The sequence below is a fragment of the Protobothrops mucrosquamatus genome, unplaced genomic scaffold (assembly GCF_001527695.2).
Source record: "Protobothrops mucrosquamatus isolate PMUCROS unplaced genomic scaffold, P.Mucros_1.0 scaffold1851, whole genome shotgun sequence".
Taxonomy (NCBI): Eukaryota; Metazoa; Chordata; class Lepidosauria; order Squamata; family Viperidae; genus Protobothrops; species Protobothrops mucrosquamatus.
The window spans coordinates 25,643-45,237 of NW_015387981.1; the positions used below are offsets into that span (position 1 = coordinate 25,643).

Sequence of the window (19,595 nt, forward strand, 5' to 3'; positions counted from 1 at the left end):
AAACACCAGGCTGTGATTGGGCTTCCATTGCAAACTACCATTATATCCAAGTCTATTTTAATCACTATCCTTTTCTGATGGAATAGCAGAACAGTGTTAATCATGACCGGCCATTTTATCACACCAAGTCGAAATAACATGGATCATGATTAGTAAGCTTGCTTCCAATCATGGTTCCCAATTCTGGCTTGAAAGTTAAGAACATGAATCTATTGTTAAGGTTCCTCCATCCCAACTTACTGCAATAGCTAAACAGAATCAGAGGGGTTAGATCAGGGGTCTTCAAACTTGGCCACTTTAAGACTTGTGGACTTCAACTCCCAGAATTCCTCAGCCAGCCAGGGCTGGCTGAGGAATTCTGGGAGTTGAAGTCCACAAGTCTTAAAGTGGCCAAGTTTGAAGACCCCTGGGTTAGATGAATCCACCACATTTTACGATCAGTTCTTTGACCTGGTCTTCTAACCACTATGGCTTTCATTTAACACAGTTTGAAAAAAAACCACGGCAAAACAAAATTTTCCTCGTAGGCAGTGAACGCAAGGCCATTCAATTTTCTAAATACGTACAGGTAGTCCTCGATTTACAACAATTTGTTTAGTGACCATTCGATGTTACAACGGCCCTGAAAAAAAGATGACTTACAATCATTCTGCACACTTACGACCGTTGCGTCTCCACGGTCACAAGATCAAAATTTGGACGCTTGGAAACTGACATGTACTTAAGCTGGCTGCAATGTCCCGGGGTCATGTGATCATCTTTTGCAACCTTCTAAACAAGCAAAATCTACGGGGGGGGGGGGCGCAGATTCACTGAACAGCCATGTGACAACTGCAGTGACCGCTTAACGGTGTCAAGAAAGGCCATAGACAGTGTTGTGATTCCTCGCCCGCCTGTGGATCCAGCAGCTGAGTCTGAGGAATCAGAGGAGGAGGAGGAAGGGCCTGGAGTGACATTAGAGTCAGAGGAAGGCTCTGAGGAGCTCCAAGACTTAGTCGGATGAGGAGCCTGGCCCCTCCACTCGCGCTCAGGCTGAGACACAGCTGTGCTGGGAGCCTGAGTTGGACAGTGATGAAGAACAGTTGGGAAACATCCAGGATGCACAAAGGCGCAGGCAAGAGAAGCGAGTAGGACAGAGGAATGCAATGGGGCGGCTCCAAAGGCAAAGGAGAAGGCATTAGGAAGCCACGCCTTGGCTGAATTATCAAAGGGAAGGTGTGGGAGGTGCTGGTTGCCAAAGGCAACCGCTCGTGTTGAGAATCATGTTTCTGTGAACTGTGTTTGTTTGCCTTGGACATTGACTCAGGTCTGTGAGAATAAACGGGGTTGTTTTTTTCTTGCGGTTTCTGCCTGCTTGTTGGAAGAGGGGTTTCATCCTTGTGAGCATAAACAAGGACTCTCGTAGGCTGGGACACAACAGACTGGGGCATCACTTAACTGTCTTGCTTAGCAACGGAAATGGGCTCAATTGTGGTCATAAGTCGAGAACTAGCTGTAATTAACACCCATTGCACTTGTAGGGTGGACACTCCTGCTCTCTGGGCAGAGGTCTCCTGAGGTAATTTTACAACTATATTTTAGGTATAGGTGTGGAAGCCACCGCTATGCTCTCTATAGCGCACTCATCCGAGCCTCTCCGGATCCGGAAATAACCTTCCTCACCCCAAGAGGTTCCCCAACTGTTCTTCACAATCCAAAATGGCTGACCAGTCTGGGGATCCCTGCCATAACCCACAAGCAGAACGGCGTGATTGGTCAGTTCGAAAGGGTTAAAAGGGTCCATCAGACCGGTGTGGTGGTAGATTCCTCCCGAGTAGTACATAAAATCATTATAAACTTCGAAAGCAACAGCCATCGGCCCATGCTTAATGAGCTCCAGTTTCATGAAGGCTTCGTTGCACCCCCCATAGAACCCACCCACGTAGTAATAGTTGGAGGTGTAGTAGTGATAGCAGTCATTCTTAAAAGTGCAGGGGGAATCCGTGCCTTTGTAAGGGAAGCAGGCCTCCTCAACTATGCCAAAATCCTGTATGTATTTTCCAGCAATAAGGTAAGGGAATCCACCATCACAACCTAAAAGGAAAGAAAAAATAATAATAATTTGGGGAAATTAACGGTACAGCTTGAAGAAGTCTTAAAAGGCTAGATTCTTATCACAAAGGCTGGTACAACAGAAAGCAAGCATCTTTCAGAATGAAAAACTGGACTAACAGGAGTATAAGAATGAGCAACATCATCACTCTTCTAGCTTTTTTTTTCTTCCCATTCCTGTCCTTTGGTGCTTTCAGGTGTACTTTAGTACCTGCTGACTAAGGACTAAAAGGTTGATGGCGGAAGAGAGTTTCAAAATAAGCAGGATTATCCCAAAGGTGCTTTTTCAAAAGGCAACTGGACTTTCCTTGGGTTTTTTTTTCCTTGAAAATGTTTCGCTTCTCATCCGCGAAGCTTCATCAGTTCTTCAGAACTGAAGAAGCTTCATGGATGAGAAGCAAAATGTTTTCAAGGGGGAAAAAAATCAAGAAAAATCCAGTTGAGTTTTGGAAAAGCACCTTTGGGGCAACCATGACGTAGACGATTGAGAATCTGCATAGACTCTTTCAACATTATCCATGGTTGAAAACATCAGGCTTATGAAAACAAGCAGGATTATGAACACAGCTCCTACTGACCAGGCAAAAAGACCTCACCCCATACCATAATTTTTTTTAAGTAACTCTTCCGAATTTTAATTTAATCTTTTTTTTTTACCATTTCTAAGCCTTCCAGGTGGCCTTATCGGTGAGATGGGCAGCAGTATTAATTATTAAAGTACTTTTTTAATTTTATACTATATTTTAATAAGTAATATTACTTATTAAAGTAAATAAATAAAATCCAGGAGACAGACATGGGTGCTTTAATGAGTTGCAGGCAGGCGCTCATTTCTACTTCTAGGTGTTTTTTGTAGCTTGTCTTTTGAACCTGAATACCTCCATCACAATGGCCAACTTGGTTAACAGTGCTGTGCACCAGCTGTATTGTTCCTGCGTGCTAGAAGGTTTACCTTCTCTTTAGTTCTACAAGCATGATGGGCAGGCATATCCTTTGTCATGCAGGCGTTGACCTTCCCATCCTTATCATCTGCTTACCTTCAGTCAATGGTCAATTCAAAATGAGCCCCAAGGTTTTTTTATTTCCCCCCCCAAATCCAGATGCTACCCACCCTACTTTACCTTGGGAGTATTCACTGCAGGAAACAACTTGCTGAGGGCTCAGGGTTGGAGTCTGAGAATTGTTGGTGAGGATGCGAATCCTGGCTTCCAGCATGCCCATCGAAGCAAAAGCGTAGCAGCTGCCGCAGGAGGCTGTGGAGAAGAATGGAGGAATAAGGTCAGCCAATCACTGAGCTCCTTTGAAACCAGAAACTCCTTAGCTCTGAGCCGGGATGAGAGGGAGGGAGAGGGAGAGAGGGAGGGAGAGAGAGAGGGGGAGAAAGAGAGAGAGAGGAGGAGGGAGAGGGAGAAAGGGAGAGAGAGGGAAAGGGAGAGAGGGAGGGAGAGGGAGAGAGAGAGGGAAAGGGAGAGAGGGAAGGAGAGAGGGAGGGGGAAAGGGGGGGAGAGAGGGAGGGAGAGGAAAAGGCAGAGAGAGAGGGAGAAAGGGAGAGAGGGAGAGGAAAAGGGAGAGAGGGAGGGAGGGAGAGGGAGGGATAGGGGGAAAGAGAGAGGGAGGGAGAGGGAAAGAAAGAGGGAGAGAGAGAAGGAGAGAGGGAGGGAGAGAAGAGGGAAGGAGAGAGAGAGAGGGAAAGGGAGAGAGGGAAGGAGAGAGGGAAAGGGAGAGAGGGAAGGAGAGAGGGAAAGGGAGAGAGGGGGAGAGAGAGGGAAAGGGAGAGGAAAAATCTTTCAGGACTTTTTAATCAAACTAAACAAAACAACAATCCTCTTTATTTTATTTGCTTATTATTTATTTACCTTTATTTTTTTTTAATAAAGAGCTCAAGGCAGTGAACATATGTAATATTCCTTCTTCCTTCTATTTCCCGTACAACATCAACCCTGTGAGATGAGTTGGACTGAGAGAGTTACTGGCCCAAGATCACCCAGCTGGCTTTCATGCCTAAGGCAGGACTGGAACTCACAGTGTGCTGATGATTGGGCTAGTTACCCAATCGGCTTTTATGCCTAAAGTGGGATTAGAACTCACACGTTTTTTTTAATTTTTATTTATTTATTCTTGTGCAGCTCGAGTTGAAACCCCAAATTATTTTTGCTGACAAGAATAGGATAGGATAGGATAGGATAGGATAGGATAGGATAGGATAGGATGGGACGGGACGGGACAGAACAGAACAATAACTTTGTCACTTTAAATGTACACTAATCAGTGTACATTAAAATGAAATTTCACTGCATTCAGCTTTCAAAGGATAACCACCTCCATCATACAGAAGTAGGATTAGAACTCACAGTCTCCTGATGATTGCCTCAAAGTCAATCAGTTTTCATACCCAAGGCAGGACTAGAAGTCACGGTCCCCTGGTTTCTTGCCTGGTCCCTCAACCATTAGACCAAACTGGCTCTACAGGTCTCTTTACACCAGGGGCCTTCACACTTGGCCCTTTTAGGACTTGTGGACTTCAACTCCCAGAATTCCTCAGAGCCAGCGTGCCTAGCTGAGGAATTCTGGGAGTTGAAGTCCACAAGACCTAAAAGGGCCCGGTTTGAAGACCCCTGCTTTACACTCTGAACGGATGCGTAGGTGCTAGATTTTTCTTAAATAAATAAAATAAAATACACTCACTTCTAAAAAAGACTGCCTAATATCCCAGCTTTTTTTAAAAAAAAAACCTGAAATGCTGCCGCCGCTGCTTAGCAACAAAAAGGAGAGGACTGCATTAGGCAAAATAAGTTTATTCAGCTTCTTCTGCTTCGCTACTGGAATTTCTGCTAATTGAGTCAGAACTTTTGAAAGCTGACAAAATGTTGTGGTGGAACAAGGCAGCTTCCCGCTGGCCAAAAGCAGTGGAATTATATTTTNTTATTTAGGGTGATTTTAAAAATAATTTTAAATAGAGACACAGCTTCTAATATTCGGTTTTTTAATCTGGTTTTACAGGGGTTTGTATTTTTATGCTTTGTATTTGTACTGTTTTTAATACGCTGTGCACCGCCCTGAGTCCTGCGGGAGAAGGGCGGTATATAAATTAAATTAATAATAATAATAATAATAATAATACAGAAGTTTTGGGCTCAGTTGACTATCCTCAACGTACGACCTCAAAACTTCTTTTGCTAAGAGAGACAGTTGTTAACCGAGTTTTTCCCCATTTTATGGCCTGTTTTGCCCCAGTGGTTAATTCCTTGCAGCTGTTAAATTAGTAACACCGTTCTTAAATGAATCTGCCTTTCCCACTGACTTTGCTGAGCAGAAGGTCGCAAAACGGGATCACAACCCCAGGACACTGCAACTGTCATTAAGTACATGCCAGTTGCCAAGTGTCTGAATTTTGATCACGTGACCCCCAGGATGTTGCACAACGGTCGTAAGTGTGAAAAACAATCATGATATTTTTTTCGATTTGCAATTTGTTATTAATTTTTATTCAAAGTATAAAATACAAGGGGGAAAAAGCATGGAAAAGTAAAAGAAGATGGAGGGGAAAAAAGGGGGATAGTGTAAAGGAGAAAAAAAGAAAAAGGCAGTAACGTCCGACTCTCTTTAGCACAGTAAAAGGTAACAACATAACAACCACAACTTTTTGCAAGTGTCAAAAACAATCATAGGTCACTTTTTTTCACTAAAAGATGTGTTACAACACAAACACCACGTACTTCTGAGGAGTATCACAATGCAGGTTGTCTTTGACCAACAACCATAATAGAGCTTTCCCATTAGGATCATAAGTAGTAACAGGCACCCTCATGACTGACCTGATTTTATGACCTTTTTTTGAGGCAGTCATTAAAGTGAAAAATGGCCTGCAATGGGTCTGTTTTATTATTGGAAGTCAAGTGCTGGTTTTCGGCAAAACTGTCATAAAATGTGCTCACGTGACTGTGGGATGCTGCAAATGGCCATAATGCGGGACGGCTGCCATGTACCCAACATGCAGTCATGTGACCCTAAAGATGGTTTGGCAGCTGTCGGAACTGAATTGGTAAGAAGGGACTTTTTATCTTTTATGGTGGACATGTGATAAAGCAAAGAAGTATTGGAGTAGGATTCATATTTTAATGCAGAAAATTCTTAATGTGAACATAAAGATTAAACCAGAAACTTTCCTTCTGGGTCTAGTGGAAAAAGACCTGGAAAAATATTTTGGGGAACTCTGATTTTATATATGTTGACGGCAGCAAGACTCCTCTATGCATAAAAACGGAAGGGCGTTTCGATTCCCACTATGGCTACAAAAGTTGATGGAATTAGCAGAGATGGCTAAATTGACTGTTTTGATAAAAGAAAAGAATATAAGTACTTTTGCTTCTACTTGGAAACCGCTTCTGGGCTTTGTGCTCGAGGTGGGAAAAAAATGATACTATGATTTTGGGTTTTACTGATTAGATTGATTTGTTGACATAGAAATGGCTAGTTCAGGGGTAGGCAACCTTGGCTCTTTTATGACTTGTGGACTTCAACTCCCAGAATTCCTGAGCCAGCCATGCTGAGGGGAAAGGGAGAGGTTTCCAAGCTGAGCCATACCGGCTCAGGAATTCTGGGAGTTGAAGTCCACAAGTCATAAAAGAGCCAAGGTTGCCTACCCCTGGGCTAGTTCATACTAGGAATGTAAAAAGTTGAGGTTCGATGTTAATGCCTTATTTTACCGCAACAGAGGGAGTCGAAAGTCAATATCTTTTTTTCCCTCCCCTCCCTTTCCACACTTCTCTTTTTTCCCTTCCCCTACCTTTGTTCCCTATTATTTGCTTTTGTATCTTTGTATGTTATGCTATAAGTGATTAAAAATCATAATTAAAAAAAAGGAACTGGGTTGGTAAGCAACCCACTCAGGACTCAGATCTGTTGAAATGTCAGCTGGTCTCTCAGCTGAGGTCTCATTCAGCCTTGTGAGGTAGCCCAGAAAGGAAACGAGGCCAGCTGAACTAAATCTACTTTATTGTAAAGTTACATTATCAGAATGATGCCAGCCTCAAATCACATTTCTCCCCCCCCCCCATCACAGCCTACGAGACTAGGGAGGGTCCCTTCTGAATTCTTGCCTTATCCATTTTCCTGTTGTAGGGTAAGATAGATGCCTTTTATCTGGCTGCCCCCTTAGCTGTGGCTCTTGACCCTGTTTCCCAAGGTTATTCTTACATACCACTTTGTTGTTGTTAATTGCGAAGTCGTGTCCAATCCATTGCAACCCCATGGACAACGTTCCTCCAGGCCTTCCTGTCCTCTACCATCTTCTGGAGTCCATTTAAGCTCACACCTAGTGCTTCAGTGACTCCATCCAGCCACCTCATTCTCTGTCGTCCCCTTCTTCTATTGCCCTCAATCTTTCCCAGCATTAGGCTCTTCTCCAGTGAGTCCTTCCTTCTTATTAGGTGGCCAAAATATTTGAGTTTCAACTTCAGGATTTGGCCTTCTAAAGAGCAGTCGGGGTTGATCTCCTCTAGGACTGACTGGTTTGATCGCCTTGCAGTCCAGGGGACTCGCAGGAGTCTTCTCCAGCACCATAGTTCAAAGGCCTCAATTCTTTGGCACTCAGCCTTTCTTATGGTCCAACTTTCACAGCTGTACGTTGCAACTGGGAAAACCATGGCCTTGACTATACGCACTTTTGTTGGCAGGGTAGTGTCTCTGCTTTTTAGTATGCTGTCTAGATTTGCTATAGCTTTCAATAATTCATAATATGGTCCTAGTATGTCCAAGTATATGAAAAAGGACAAATGACAAGTATAAAAGGGGGAAAAAGAAATTGGGACATGGCAATCTGTTTCTTGGGTCAGTACAAAATCACCAATATTATCTCAAGTCTACAGCTTACTTCCAACGTAGTAAATATGCTCTTTGGAGTTGAATTCTGTCTGCCACCAACAGACTAACATTGACAGAAATGAACAAATAGCTTCTTTTCCTACACTAAGGTACTCACAGTGTTCTTCATGAGGCTGATAATTATCCCAAACACACAAGTGCACAAACACACAAACAAAACCAAAGAACTCCATGAATGCCCACAAAAGGACATTCGTTTTTGTAAAAGCGTTGCAAAACAGTTTAAGTCAAGCCGGCTTGGGGAAACAGAACCCACCTTGGTTTCGTACTGGGCTGACGTAATTAACACCATTCACATTTCTCCAGTCCCAGGATTCTGGCAGATTAGAAGCCTCTTGGATTATTTCAGAAGTTAGGGAGGCAGGTTTTGGTCTACAAGAAATAAAAGGAATGTGTGCATTAAAAGGTAAAGGTTTCCTTTGTCCAATTGTGTCTGACGCTAGGGGGTGGTTTCACCTCCGTCTCCTAAGCGAGGGAGCCAGTGTTGTCCTTTTGATGGTTATGTGGCCGGCATGACTATACGCCTAGGCCAGGGGTAGGCAACCTTGGCTCTTTTATGACTCGTGGACTTCAACTCCCAGAATTCCTGAGCCAGCATGACTCAGCTTGGAAACCTCTCCCTTTCCCCTCATCATGCCTGGCTCAGGAATTCTGGGAGTTGAAGTCCACGAGTCATAAAAAAGCCAAGGTTGCCTACCTCTGGCCTAGGCCTAGGCCGCTTTATGACTTGTGGACTTCAACTCCCAGAATTCCTGAGCCAGCATGACTCAGCTTGGAAACCTCTCCCTTTCCCCTCAGCATGGCTGGCTCAGGAATTCTGGGAGTTGAAGTCCACCAGTTATAAAAGAGCCAAGGTTGCCTACCCCTGGCCTAGGCGCACAGAATGCTGATACCTTCCCACTGAAGTGATACCTATTTATCTGCTCGCATTTTCACACTTTTAGACTGCTACGTTGGCAGGAGCTGGGGCAGGAACGGGAGCTCATCCCGTTGCGCAGCGCTCGGGTCTTGAACCCGGGCTGCCAGCTTTCCAGCGGACAAATTCAGTGTCTTTAACTGCTGAGCCATCGCGCCCCCTAAAATCTATAAATACTTGTCTCAATTCAAAACATCAACAATAAAAAATAAAATAACACATAGTCATACTAAGAGCTGTGGTGGCGCAGTGCTTAGAATGCAGTATTGCAGGGTAACTCTGCCCACAGCCAGCAGTTCGATCCTGACCAGCTCAAGTCTTTGACTCAGCCTTCCATCCTTCCGAGGTTGGTAAAATGAGGACGCAGATTGTTGCAGGCAATAAGTGCTATTGCTATTGCTATAAATAGGAGCCATGGTGGTACAATGGTTAATATTGCAGGCTGATTCTGCTCACTGCCAGGAGTTTGATCCTGACCTGCTCAAGTCTTTGACTCAGNTGAGGGCGGTATTTAGAAGCCAAATTGCCTCTTGAGGACCAGGAGGTGTGACCAAGCACACCTATACACAAGGTACCATTTTAGTTTAATCATCTTACTCCTGCAGCAAATGTACAGACAGCCGACAGAGGACATCTGTCTCTTATTTTTCTTGCTTCCTGACATCCAGAAAGAAAACAAATGACCAATGGGAGCAAGATTCTTTGTACAGAAGTTTTGGGCTCAGTTGACTATCCTCAACGTACGACCTCAAAACTTCTTTTGCTAAGAGAGACAGTTGTTGACCGAGTTTTTCCCCATTTTATGGCCTGTTTTGCCCCAGTGGTTAATTCCTTGCAGCTGTTAAATTAGTAACACCGTTCTTAAATGAATCTGCCTTTCCCACTGACTTTGCTGAGCAGAAGGTCGCAAAACGGGATCACGACCCCAGGACACTGCAACTGTCATTAAGTACATGCCAGTTGCCAAGTGTCTGAATTTTGATCACGTGACCCCCAGGATGTTGCACAACGGTCGCAAGTGTGAAAAACAATCATGATATTTTTTTCGATTTGCAATTTGTTATTAATTTTTATCAAAGTATAAAATACAAGGGGGAAAAAGCGTGGAAAACTAAAAGAAGACGGAGGGGAAAAAAGGGGGATAGTGTAAAGGAGAAAAAAAGAAAAAAAAAGGCAGTAACGTCCGACTCTCTTTAGCACAGTAAAAGGTAACAACATAACAACCACAACTTTTTGCAAGGGTGAAAAACAATCACTAAAAGATGTGTTACAACACAAACACCACGTACTTCTGAGGAGTATCACAATGCAGGTTGTCTTTGACCAACAACCATAATAGAGCTTCTATTATGGTAGTAACAGGCACTCTCATGACTGACCTGATTTTATGACCTTTTGGGGGGGGGCAGTAGTTAAAGTGAAAAATGGCCTGCAATGGGTCTGTTTTATTATTGGAAGTCAAGTGCTGGTTTTTGGCAAAGCTATCATAAAATGTGCTCACATGACTGTGGGATACTGCAAATGGCCATAATGCAGAACCGCTGCCATGTACCCAACATGCAGTCATGTGACCCTGAATATGGTTTGGCAGCTGTCGGAACTGAATTGGTAAGAAGGGACTTTTTATCATTTAGGGTGGACATGTGATAAAACAAAGAAATATTGGAGTAAGATTCATATTTTAATGCAGAAAATTCTTAATGTGAACATAAAGATTAATCCAGAAACTTTCCTTCTGGGTCTAGTGGAAAAAGACCTGGAAAAATATTTTGGGGAACTCTGATTTTATATATGTTGACGGCAGCAAGACTCCTCTATGCATAAAAACGGAAGGGCGTTTCGATACCCACTATGGCTACAAAAGTTGATGGAATTAGCAGAGATGGCTAAATTGACTGTTTTGATAAAAGAAAAGAATGTAAGTACTTTTGCTTCTACTTGGAAACCGCTTCTGCTTGAGGTGGAAAAAAAATGATACTATGATTTTGGGTTTTACTGATTAGATTGATTTGTTGACATAGAAATGGCTAGTTCAGGGGTAGGCAACCTTGGCTCTTTTATGACTTGTGGACTTCAACTCCCAGAATTCCTAAGCCAGCCATGCTGAGGGGAAAGGGAGAGGTTTCCAAGCTGAGCCATGCCGGCTCAGGAATTCTGGGAGTTGAAGTCCACAAGTCATAAAAGAGCCAAGGTTGCCTACCCCTGGGCTAGTTCATACTAGGAATGTAAAAAGTTGAGGTTCGATGTTAATGCCTTATTTTACCGCAACAGAGGGAGTCGAAAGTCAATATCTTTTTTTCCCTCCCCTCCCTCCCTTTCCACACTTCTCTTTTTTCCCTTCCCCTACCTTTGTTCCCTATTATTTGCTTTTGTATCTTTGTATGTTATGCTATAAGTGATTAAAAATCATAATTAAAAAAAAGGAACTGGGTTGGTAAGCAACCCACTCAGTACTCAGATCTGTTGAAATGTCAGCTGGTCTCTCAGCTGAGGTCTCATTCAGCCTTGTGATGTAGCCCAGAAAGGAAATGGAGGCCAGCTGAACTAAATCTACTTTATTGTAAAGTTACATTATCAGAATCATGCAAGCCTGAAATTACATTTCCCCCCCCCATCACAGCTTACGAGACTAGGGAGGGTCCCTTCTGAATTCTTGCCTTATCCATTTTCCTGTTGTAGGGTAAGATAGATGCCTTTTATCTGGCTGCCCCCTTAGCTGTGGCTCTTGACCCTGTTTCCCAAGGTTATTCTTACATACCACTTTGTTGTTGTTAATTGCGAAGTCGTGTCCAATCCATTGCAACCCCATGGACAACGTTCCTCCAGGCCTTCCTGTCCTCTACCATCTTCTGGAGTCCATTTAAGCTCACGCCTACTGCTTCAGTGACTCCATCCAGCCACCTCATTCTCTGTCATCCCCTTCCTCTTTTGCCCTCAATCTTTCCCAGCATTAGGCTCTTCTCCAGTGAGTCCTTCCTTCTCATTAGGTGGCCAAAGTACTTGAGTTTCAACTTCAGGATCTGGCCTTCTAAAGAGCAGTCAGGGTTGATCTCCTCTAGGACTGACCGGTTTGAACGCCTTGCAGTCCAGGGGACTCGCAGGAGTCTTCTCCAGCACCAGAGTTCAAAGGCCTCAATTCTTTGGCGCTCAGCCTTTCTTATAGTTCAACTTTCACAGCCGTGCATTGCAACTGGGAAAACCATGGCCTTGACTATACACACTTTTGTTGGCAGGGTGGTGTCTCTGCTTTTTAGTATGCTGTCTAGATTTGCTATAGCTTTCAATAATTCATAATATGGTCCTAGTATGTCCAAGTATATGAAAAAGGACAAATGACAAGTATAAAAGGGGGAAAAAGAAATTGGGACGTGGCAATCTGTTTCTTGGGTCAGTACAAAATCACCAATATTATCTCAAGTCTACAGCTTACTTCCAACATAGTAAATATGCTCTTTGGAGCTGAATTCTGTCTGCCACCAACAGACTAAAATTGCCAAAAATGAACAAATAGCTTCTTTTCCTACACTAAGGTACTCACAGTGTTCTTTATGAGGCTGATAATTATCCCAAACACACAAGTGCATAAACACACAAACAAAACCAAAGAACTCCATGAATGCCCACAAAAGAACATTCGTTTTTGTAAAAGCGTTGCAAAACAGTTTAAGTCAAGCCGGCTTGGGGAAACAGAACCCACCTTGGTTTCGTACTGGGCTGACGTAATTAACACCATTCACATTTCTCCAGTCCCAGGATTCTGGCAGATTAGAAGCCTCTTGGATTATTTCAGAAGTTAGGGAGGCAGGTTTTGGTCTACAAGAAATAAAAGGAATGTGTGCATTAAAAGGTAAAGGTTTCCTTTGTCCCATTGTGTCTGACGCTAGGGGGTGGTGTTCACTTCCGTCTCCTAAGCGAGGGAGCCAGTGTTGTCCTTTTGATGGTTATGTGGCCGGCATGACTATACGCCTAGGCCAGGGGTAGGCAACCTTGGCTCTTTTATGACTCGTGGACTTCAACTCCCAGAATTCCTGAGCCAGCATGACTCAGCTTGGAAACCTCTCCCTTTCCCCTCATCATGCCTGGCTCAGGAATTCTGGGAGTTGAAGTCCACGAGTCATAAAAAAGCCAAGGTTGCCTACCTCTGGCCTAGGCCTAGGCCGCTTTATGACTTGTGGACTTCAACTCCCAGAATTCCTGAGCCAGCATGACTCAGCTTGGAAACCTCTCCCTTTCCCCTCATCATGCCTGGCTCAGGAATTCTGGGAGTTGAAGTCCACCAGTCATAAAAGAGCCAAGGTTGCCTACCTCTGGCCTAGGCCTAGGCCGCTTTATGACTTGTGGACTTCAACTCCCAGAATTCCTGAGCCAGCATGGCTCAGCTTGGAAACCTCTCCCTTTCCCCTCAGCATGGCTGGCTCAGGAATTCTGGGAGTTGAAGTCCACCAGTCATAAAAGAGCCAAGGTTGCCTACCCCTGGCCTAGGCGCACAGAATGCTGATACCTTCCCACTGAAGTGATACCTATTTATCTGCTCGCATTTTCACACTTTTAGACTGCTACGTTGGCAGGAGCTGGGGCAGGAACGGGAGCTCATCCCGTTGCGCAGCGCTCGGGTCTTGAACCCGGGCTGCCAGCTTTCCAGCGGACAAATTCAGTGTCTTTAACTGCTGAGCCATCGCGCCCCCTAAAATCTATAAATACTTGTCTCAATTCAAAACATCAACAATAAAAAATAAAATAACACATAGTCATACTAAGAGCTGTGGTGGCGCAGTGCTTAGAATGCAGTATTGCAGGGTAACTCTGCCCACAGCCAGCAGTTTGATCCTGACCAGCTCAAGTGAAACTGAGTCGGAAGGTAGGAAGGCTCCAACCATTTTACTCCTGCGTCTAACAACGTCCGTTATTCACGATAACGATAACGATATTTATCCTCGGTACCACCATGTTACCAATTATAACGTCCGACTAAGACGAGTGACGGTCCTCAAACTAGGACTGGACGAGTTCAGAAACTGAGTCCCTTCCATCCTTCCGAGGTCAGTAAAATGAGGACCCAGATTGTTGGGGGCAATATGTTAACTCTATAAACAGCTTAGAGAGGGCTGTAAAGCACTATGAAGTGATATATAAGTCTAAGTGCTATTGCTACTTGTGAAAATAGCACCCGTAACCCAGTAGTTTGACAATTTTCAGATTTTTTCCCCTCAACCATTTGTGTTCTCAACCTCTTAATCCTTTTAATGCTCCAGTACTAAAACAAAGCAAGCAGGAAATGCCAACTGCAAATATTAATATTCAATTAGAGCTTGTCGTTATTGCATGCTTTTCTAATCCAAAAGGTGAAGTGATACTAACAGCCTCTTGTGTTTGCATGGAATAAATGTATATTATTGTTGCTATCCCAATCTTAGTGTAGGTTAGGGTTTGTACCAGTGGTGGGATTCAGCCAGCTCACACCACTTTGGCAGAACTGGTAGCTAATTTTTTGTTGCCCAGACCCAGAATGGACTTCCGGAAGCGGCATCCACACAGAGAACCGGTTGTTCACATATTTGAATCCCACCACTGGTTTGTACCTATTTATCTACTCCCATTTGCATGCTTTCAAATTGCTAGGTTGGCAGGAGCTGGGACAAATAACGGGAGCTCACCCCATCATGCTTGGGTCTCAAACTGCCAACCTTCCAATCGACAAGTCCAGCATCTTAACCATTAGACCACCACACTCCCTGCAATGTGTACATCGGCATCTTTCAAATCTGACAAATGGAACAATTAATTGCTATGAGCTTTGTGTTGTTTTGTCTGAGGTCTTACTAGTCTAGCGAAAAACTCTTTCCAAGAGTTTCTCCCACAGGAACGGTTCTTGTTATATGCAGAGGTAAAATAAAATCACAGCAAACACATAAAGGAAGATTATTGGCACTTTTGCCCTCCTGAGTAAGCACTTCATTTTAGAGGCTAAAGTAAAAAGCCCTTAGCAAAACTGAACACATTTCCAGAAAGGACTGTTAACGCTGGCCACAAACATTTCCTTTTAAAATTACTGTAGAGTGCTTAAAACAGTGTGATGATTTTGAACTGCTTAATACTGCACCACAAAATTGCCTTCAGTACAGAGTTTAGCTACAGAGACCAAGGAACTGAAATTATAGAGAATGCCTCCATCCCACTGAATGTTTTTCCCACCTTAGTATGTACTCAAGAGCGTGTTTCGGGCATTAAAAAAAAACCCCACCAGTGGTTAATGAGTTGGTGATGACTGAGGTTTGTCATTGCCTACTTAATGCCAAGTTGCTGTTCTTGAGTGTTTCTGGCTGAAGTGACTGGGGGCTAAAACATATGAAGAGCAGTTGCAGGAACTCAGTATATCTAAACTAATGAAGAGATGGACTAGGGGTGACATGATGACAGTATTCTAATATATAAGGGGTTGCCACAAAGAAGAGGGAGTCAAGCTATTCTCCAAAACACCCAAAGGCAGGATAAGAAGTAAGAGATGGAAGATTATCAAAGAGAGCTTCAACCTAGAACTAAGGAGAAATTTCCTGACAGTGACAACAATTACACGATGGAAGAGCTTGCCTCCAGAGGTTGTGGATGCTCCATCACTAGAGTTTTTAAAGATGAGAATGGATGGCCCTTTGTCTTAGAATGGTGTAGGGCAGGGGTAGGCAACCTTGGCTCTTTTATGACTCGTGGACTTCAACTCCCAGAATTCCTGAGCCAGCCACGCTGAGGGGAAAGGGATAGGTTTCCAAGCTGAGCCATGGTGGCTCAGGAATTCTGGGAGTTGAAGTCCATGAGTCATAAAAGAGCCAAGGTTGCCTACTCCTGGTGTAGGGTCTCCTGTTTGAGCAAGGTGTTGGACTAGAAAACTTCCAAGTCTCTTCCAACTTAAAATAACATAAATGTAGTTGGCCAAGGCTTGCTGCACCCATTTTGTTCCTCCAGAAAAGACATAGCTCTTGAAGAAATGCACAGTCCAAAACCTTTTCTTTTTTATCTTGACTTTTATTTCCTCACCGTCACCATTTTGAAAACCACCAAATAAGTCAGGAGTCAAGAACAAAATGTCTCTGGGCTCCACGGCACAGCTCTTTCCCTAAATCTAGCCACTGACAAGTAACTTGGTTTACCTGGGCGTTTTGGATCTCAATCCTCCAGCTCTCCGAACGAGGTCTTGTAAAGTCAGTCTGTCATATTCCCTGTAGGCAGTAGCTCTCCATGATTTCTGAACAGCATTGATGGCTTTCACAAAGTCGTAGTTAGTCACATGGAACCTCTGCTGAATTCTGGAGAGAAGGGGTTGTCAGTTACTTAATTGAAACCCAGTTTTTGACAATTACCACCTAGCTGCCCCAAAGTTCAGCCCCCTAACTTCTCTAAAACATAACTAGACAGACATGCTGCTGGAGTCTGGCATACGGAAGTTGGGTGAGTGTCTTCAGCCATGGCTAATGTTAAGCCAACAACACTGTGCCATCCGTGTTTAATCATTGGACAAACCAGGATGCTGCTCTTCAAGAGAGATTCTAAGGTAGGTAGTTTCAGAGGCTCATTTTTCCCTGGGGCAAAATAATCTTGGTTTCAATAAGCTGGGAATTTTGCCCAAGTCTTCTCTTGGTGTCTAGAAGCTGTTATGCTCAGGGTGGGACGATAGGCTAAAACAAATTAAACAAAATGGATTTATGGATGTTCATCATGGTTCTTGCCAATTTTATTATTGGCTCTTTGGGACCCTCCTGGCTACTGCAAGATGGATAGGTGAATGCTTTGGACAAGGGAACCTATACTTAGTTCCTTTATTTATTAAATTTATATGCCACCCGTCTCACTTTGAAAAGTGACTCTGGACAGCTGGGCAATTTGATCCAAGGCACCAGTTATTTCTCTTCCTGGAGCAGCAGGTCCATGACCTTACACTTCTTAAACTTCACCTGATTTAAAATCGATTTGTTATATTGCATTTGTTTATTAAATTTTCATGCCATCCATCTCCCCTACAAGGTGACTGCAGTAGATGATTCAAAATACAGCAGACCACTTTTAATAGGCAGGAGCATCTTTAAATCCCGGACTTGTTTGTCAACAGATTCTTAGTTTTGACTGATAAAGCCCTACATGGATTGGCACTCATGTGCTTGTAGTATCACCTACTCCAGGGGTAGGCAACCTTGGCTCTTTTATGACTCGTGGACTTCAGCTCCCAGAATTCCTGAGCCAGCTATGCTGAGGGGAAAGGGAGAGGTTTCCAAGCTGAGCCGTGCTGGCTCAGGAATTCTGGGAGTTGAAGTCCACGAGTCATAAAAGAGTCAAGGCTGCCTACCCCTGACCTACTCCAACCAGATTTGGCTTGTACAAGGAAATTCTCTCAGGAGAAACTATCTGGTCATTCATGAAGTAAAGAGATGTGAGGCCAGTCTCTCTCTCTCTCTAGAAATTACCCTGGCACTTTCACCGATGACCACTTGGGAGCTTTTAAACATTGAGCTTATTTAGAAGGCCACTTTAGAAAATTATTACTCCTCAATTTTCCATGATGTTACTCTTTTCGCAAAGACTTGCATTTTGAATAATTTTCTTCAGTTTGGGATATTTTTTATTGCATTTTAGCACGTTATAAGCTGCTGTGCTTCTTGAAGATTCAGCTGTATACAGGTCGTCCTCGGCTTACCATCATTCACTTAGTGACTTTTCAAAATCACAACAGTACCGGAAGAAGTGACTGGCGACCATTTTTCACACTTATGACCACTTGCGGCATGCCCAGGGTCATGTGATCACAATTTGGATGCTTGGCAACTAGCTCATTTTTATGACGGTTGCAGTGTCCTGGAGTCATGTGATCGTCTTTTGCGACTTCTGACAAGCAAAGTCAATGGGGAAGCCGGATTCACTTAACAACGGGGTTACTAATTTAACCAATGATTCACTTAAAATGGGGCAAAACTCAAATTAACAACTGTCTTGCTTAACAGCAAAAATGTGGAGCTCAGTTGTGGCCGTACGTCAAGGACTACCTGTATACATTTGATCAAATCAATAAAAGCGAAAAATATATATAAGCAAGAATTCTGCCACATTTTCCCCTTTGATCGTGATCCTTACAAGATCTGCCATATCTCAATACATTCTTCGCAAGAAGATCAACCAACCAACCTGGATGTTGAGCTGTGTTGAATAATGTCCCATTGAGGATCTCCAATCTGCTCTCCTAACAAAATGGACATATTAGAGCAGAGCTCTCCAAACTTGGCGACTTTAAGACTTGTGGACTTCAACTCCCAGAATTCCTCAGCCAGCATGGCTGGCTGAGGAATTCTGGGAGTTGAAGTCCACAAGTCTTAAAGTCGCCAAGTTTAGAGACCTCTGTATTAGAGTAAGGAGATTGTCTGCTAACAGACACTTAACTGAAATGGGAAAAAAAATCACTGCTTACTATAGTGATCTGAAGGAAAACCAGCTGAGTAGACTGCAATCTTTTGAATTACAACAAGGCAGAAGGTCTTCTGTGCTGTTTTACTAAACAGGACTCACCTTCTTGAGCTCTTCCAAGGAGGCAGTTGATGCACACGAACCTGGGGACCTGAAGGTGAGACCTTGATTCCAGTAAAACATGCCCAGTTACGGCCCAGGACATCATGCACCCAGCCTGGTAGCGTCTCATTGCAGTAACTTGTCACAGTAGAACCCTGTTTTTTATACTAAAAAGGGGAAGAGAAGAAAAGGTAGAGATGATTTTTGACAGAATACCAGCAATTCCACAGAGGCATGGTGCGCAAAAGATCCCAAGGCTCAACCCTTGTGAAATCCTACAAAACCACAACTGGTTATCCAATACCCAGACTTTCACACAATAGGGTGCTCTCAGATTTCTTTGTTCTGCATTTACAAAACTGGTAACTCTCATTCACTCAGGACGTCTTAACATACAGTAAGTTGGGCTGAGAGTGTGTGACTGGCTCAAAGTCATCCTTGGCTAAGAGTCAGTTCCATCAGGTAGGCCAGACCAAGAAAGTAACTCCAAAGGAGGTTAAAACTACTTTGTTACACTGGCTGTAGTAAAAGGACCCTTTAAGTCTGATGTCTCTCCACCCCATATGCCTGTGAAACTAAGGTGGTGTCTGTCTATTTCCTCTTTGCTTTTTTAGATTGTTTTGAGTTTTGTGTTTTTGCTCTGGGATTGGATCTGGCTTGTCTCCATGAAAATCATCTTTATTCTCTACAGCAGAGGTCCCCAACCTTTTGGGCACCAGGGACCAGTTCCATGGAGAGAGGTTTTTCCGAAGACCGGAGTGCATGGTTTTGTGTGCTGCCTGCATCTCATGAATGGGGCTTTGCTTGTTTGTGCGGACCAGTTGCTGGCATGCTGTGGCCTGGTACTGGTCCACGGACCGGGGGACGGGGACCCCTGCTCTATAAAATGGACTTGAACTTGGGTTTCTTCTCATCCAACACTTTAACCAATATACCACACTGGTTCTCATGGGTGCTGGGTCTTATACTATATGAATCCCGTGGGAGAACATCTCATTAAAGAATGCAGGCTTATAAAAAAAACACAGTGGGATAAATGAGCCAGTAATCCAATTCTTTGCAAGGTGACTTTCTATCTTCCCCACGACTGAAGAAACAGCCCTTCTTCATAATCAGATAAACTACAGGAGCATTATTAATTGTGGGTGGCTGTTCTATTTTG

At 43.6% G+C, this 19,595-nt stretch overlaps 1 protein-coding gene across 1 annotated transcript in view; it reads right to left on the reverse strand.

The window, feature by feature from the left end:
- Positions 1-1,358: 1,358 nt before the first annotated feature.
- CTSC (cathepsin C) overlaps positions 1,359-19,595 on the reverse strand; it is a 37,275-nt gene continuing 19,038 nt past the window's right edge. Inside the window, exons 3-7 of the mRNA XM_029285553.1 lie at positions 18,434-18,600; positions 16,033-16,188; positions 12,588-12,703; positions 3,213-3,344; positions 1,359-2,073 (exon numbers count right to left, since the gene is read on the reverse strand). Coding sequence (XP_029141386.1) covers positions 1,571-2,073; positions 3,213-3,344; positions 12,588-12,703; positions 16,033-16,188; positions 18,434-18,600 — 1,074 coding nt within the window. The 3' untranslated portion in view covers positions 1,359-1,570. The remainder of the gene's footprint in view (positions 2,074-3,212; positions 3,345-12,587; positions 12,704-16,032; positions 16,189-18,433; positions 18,601-19,595) is intronic.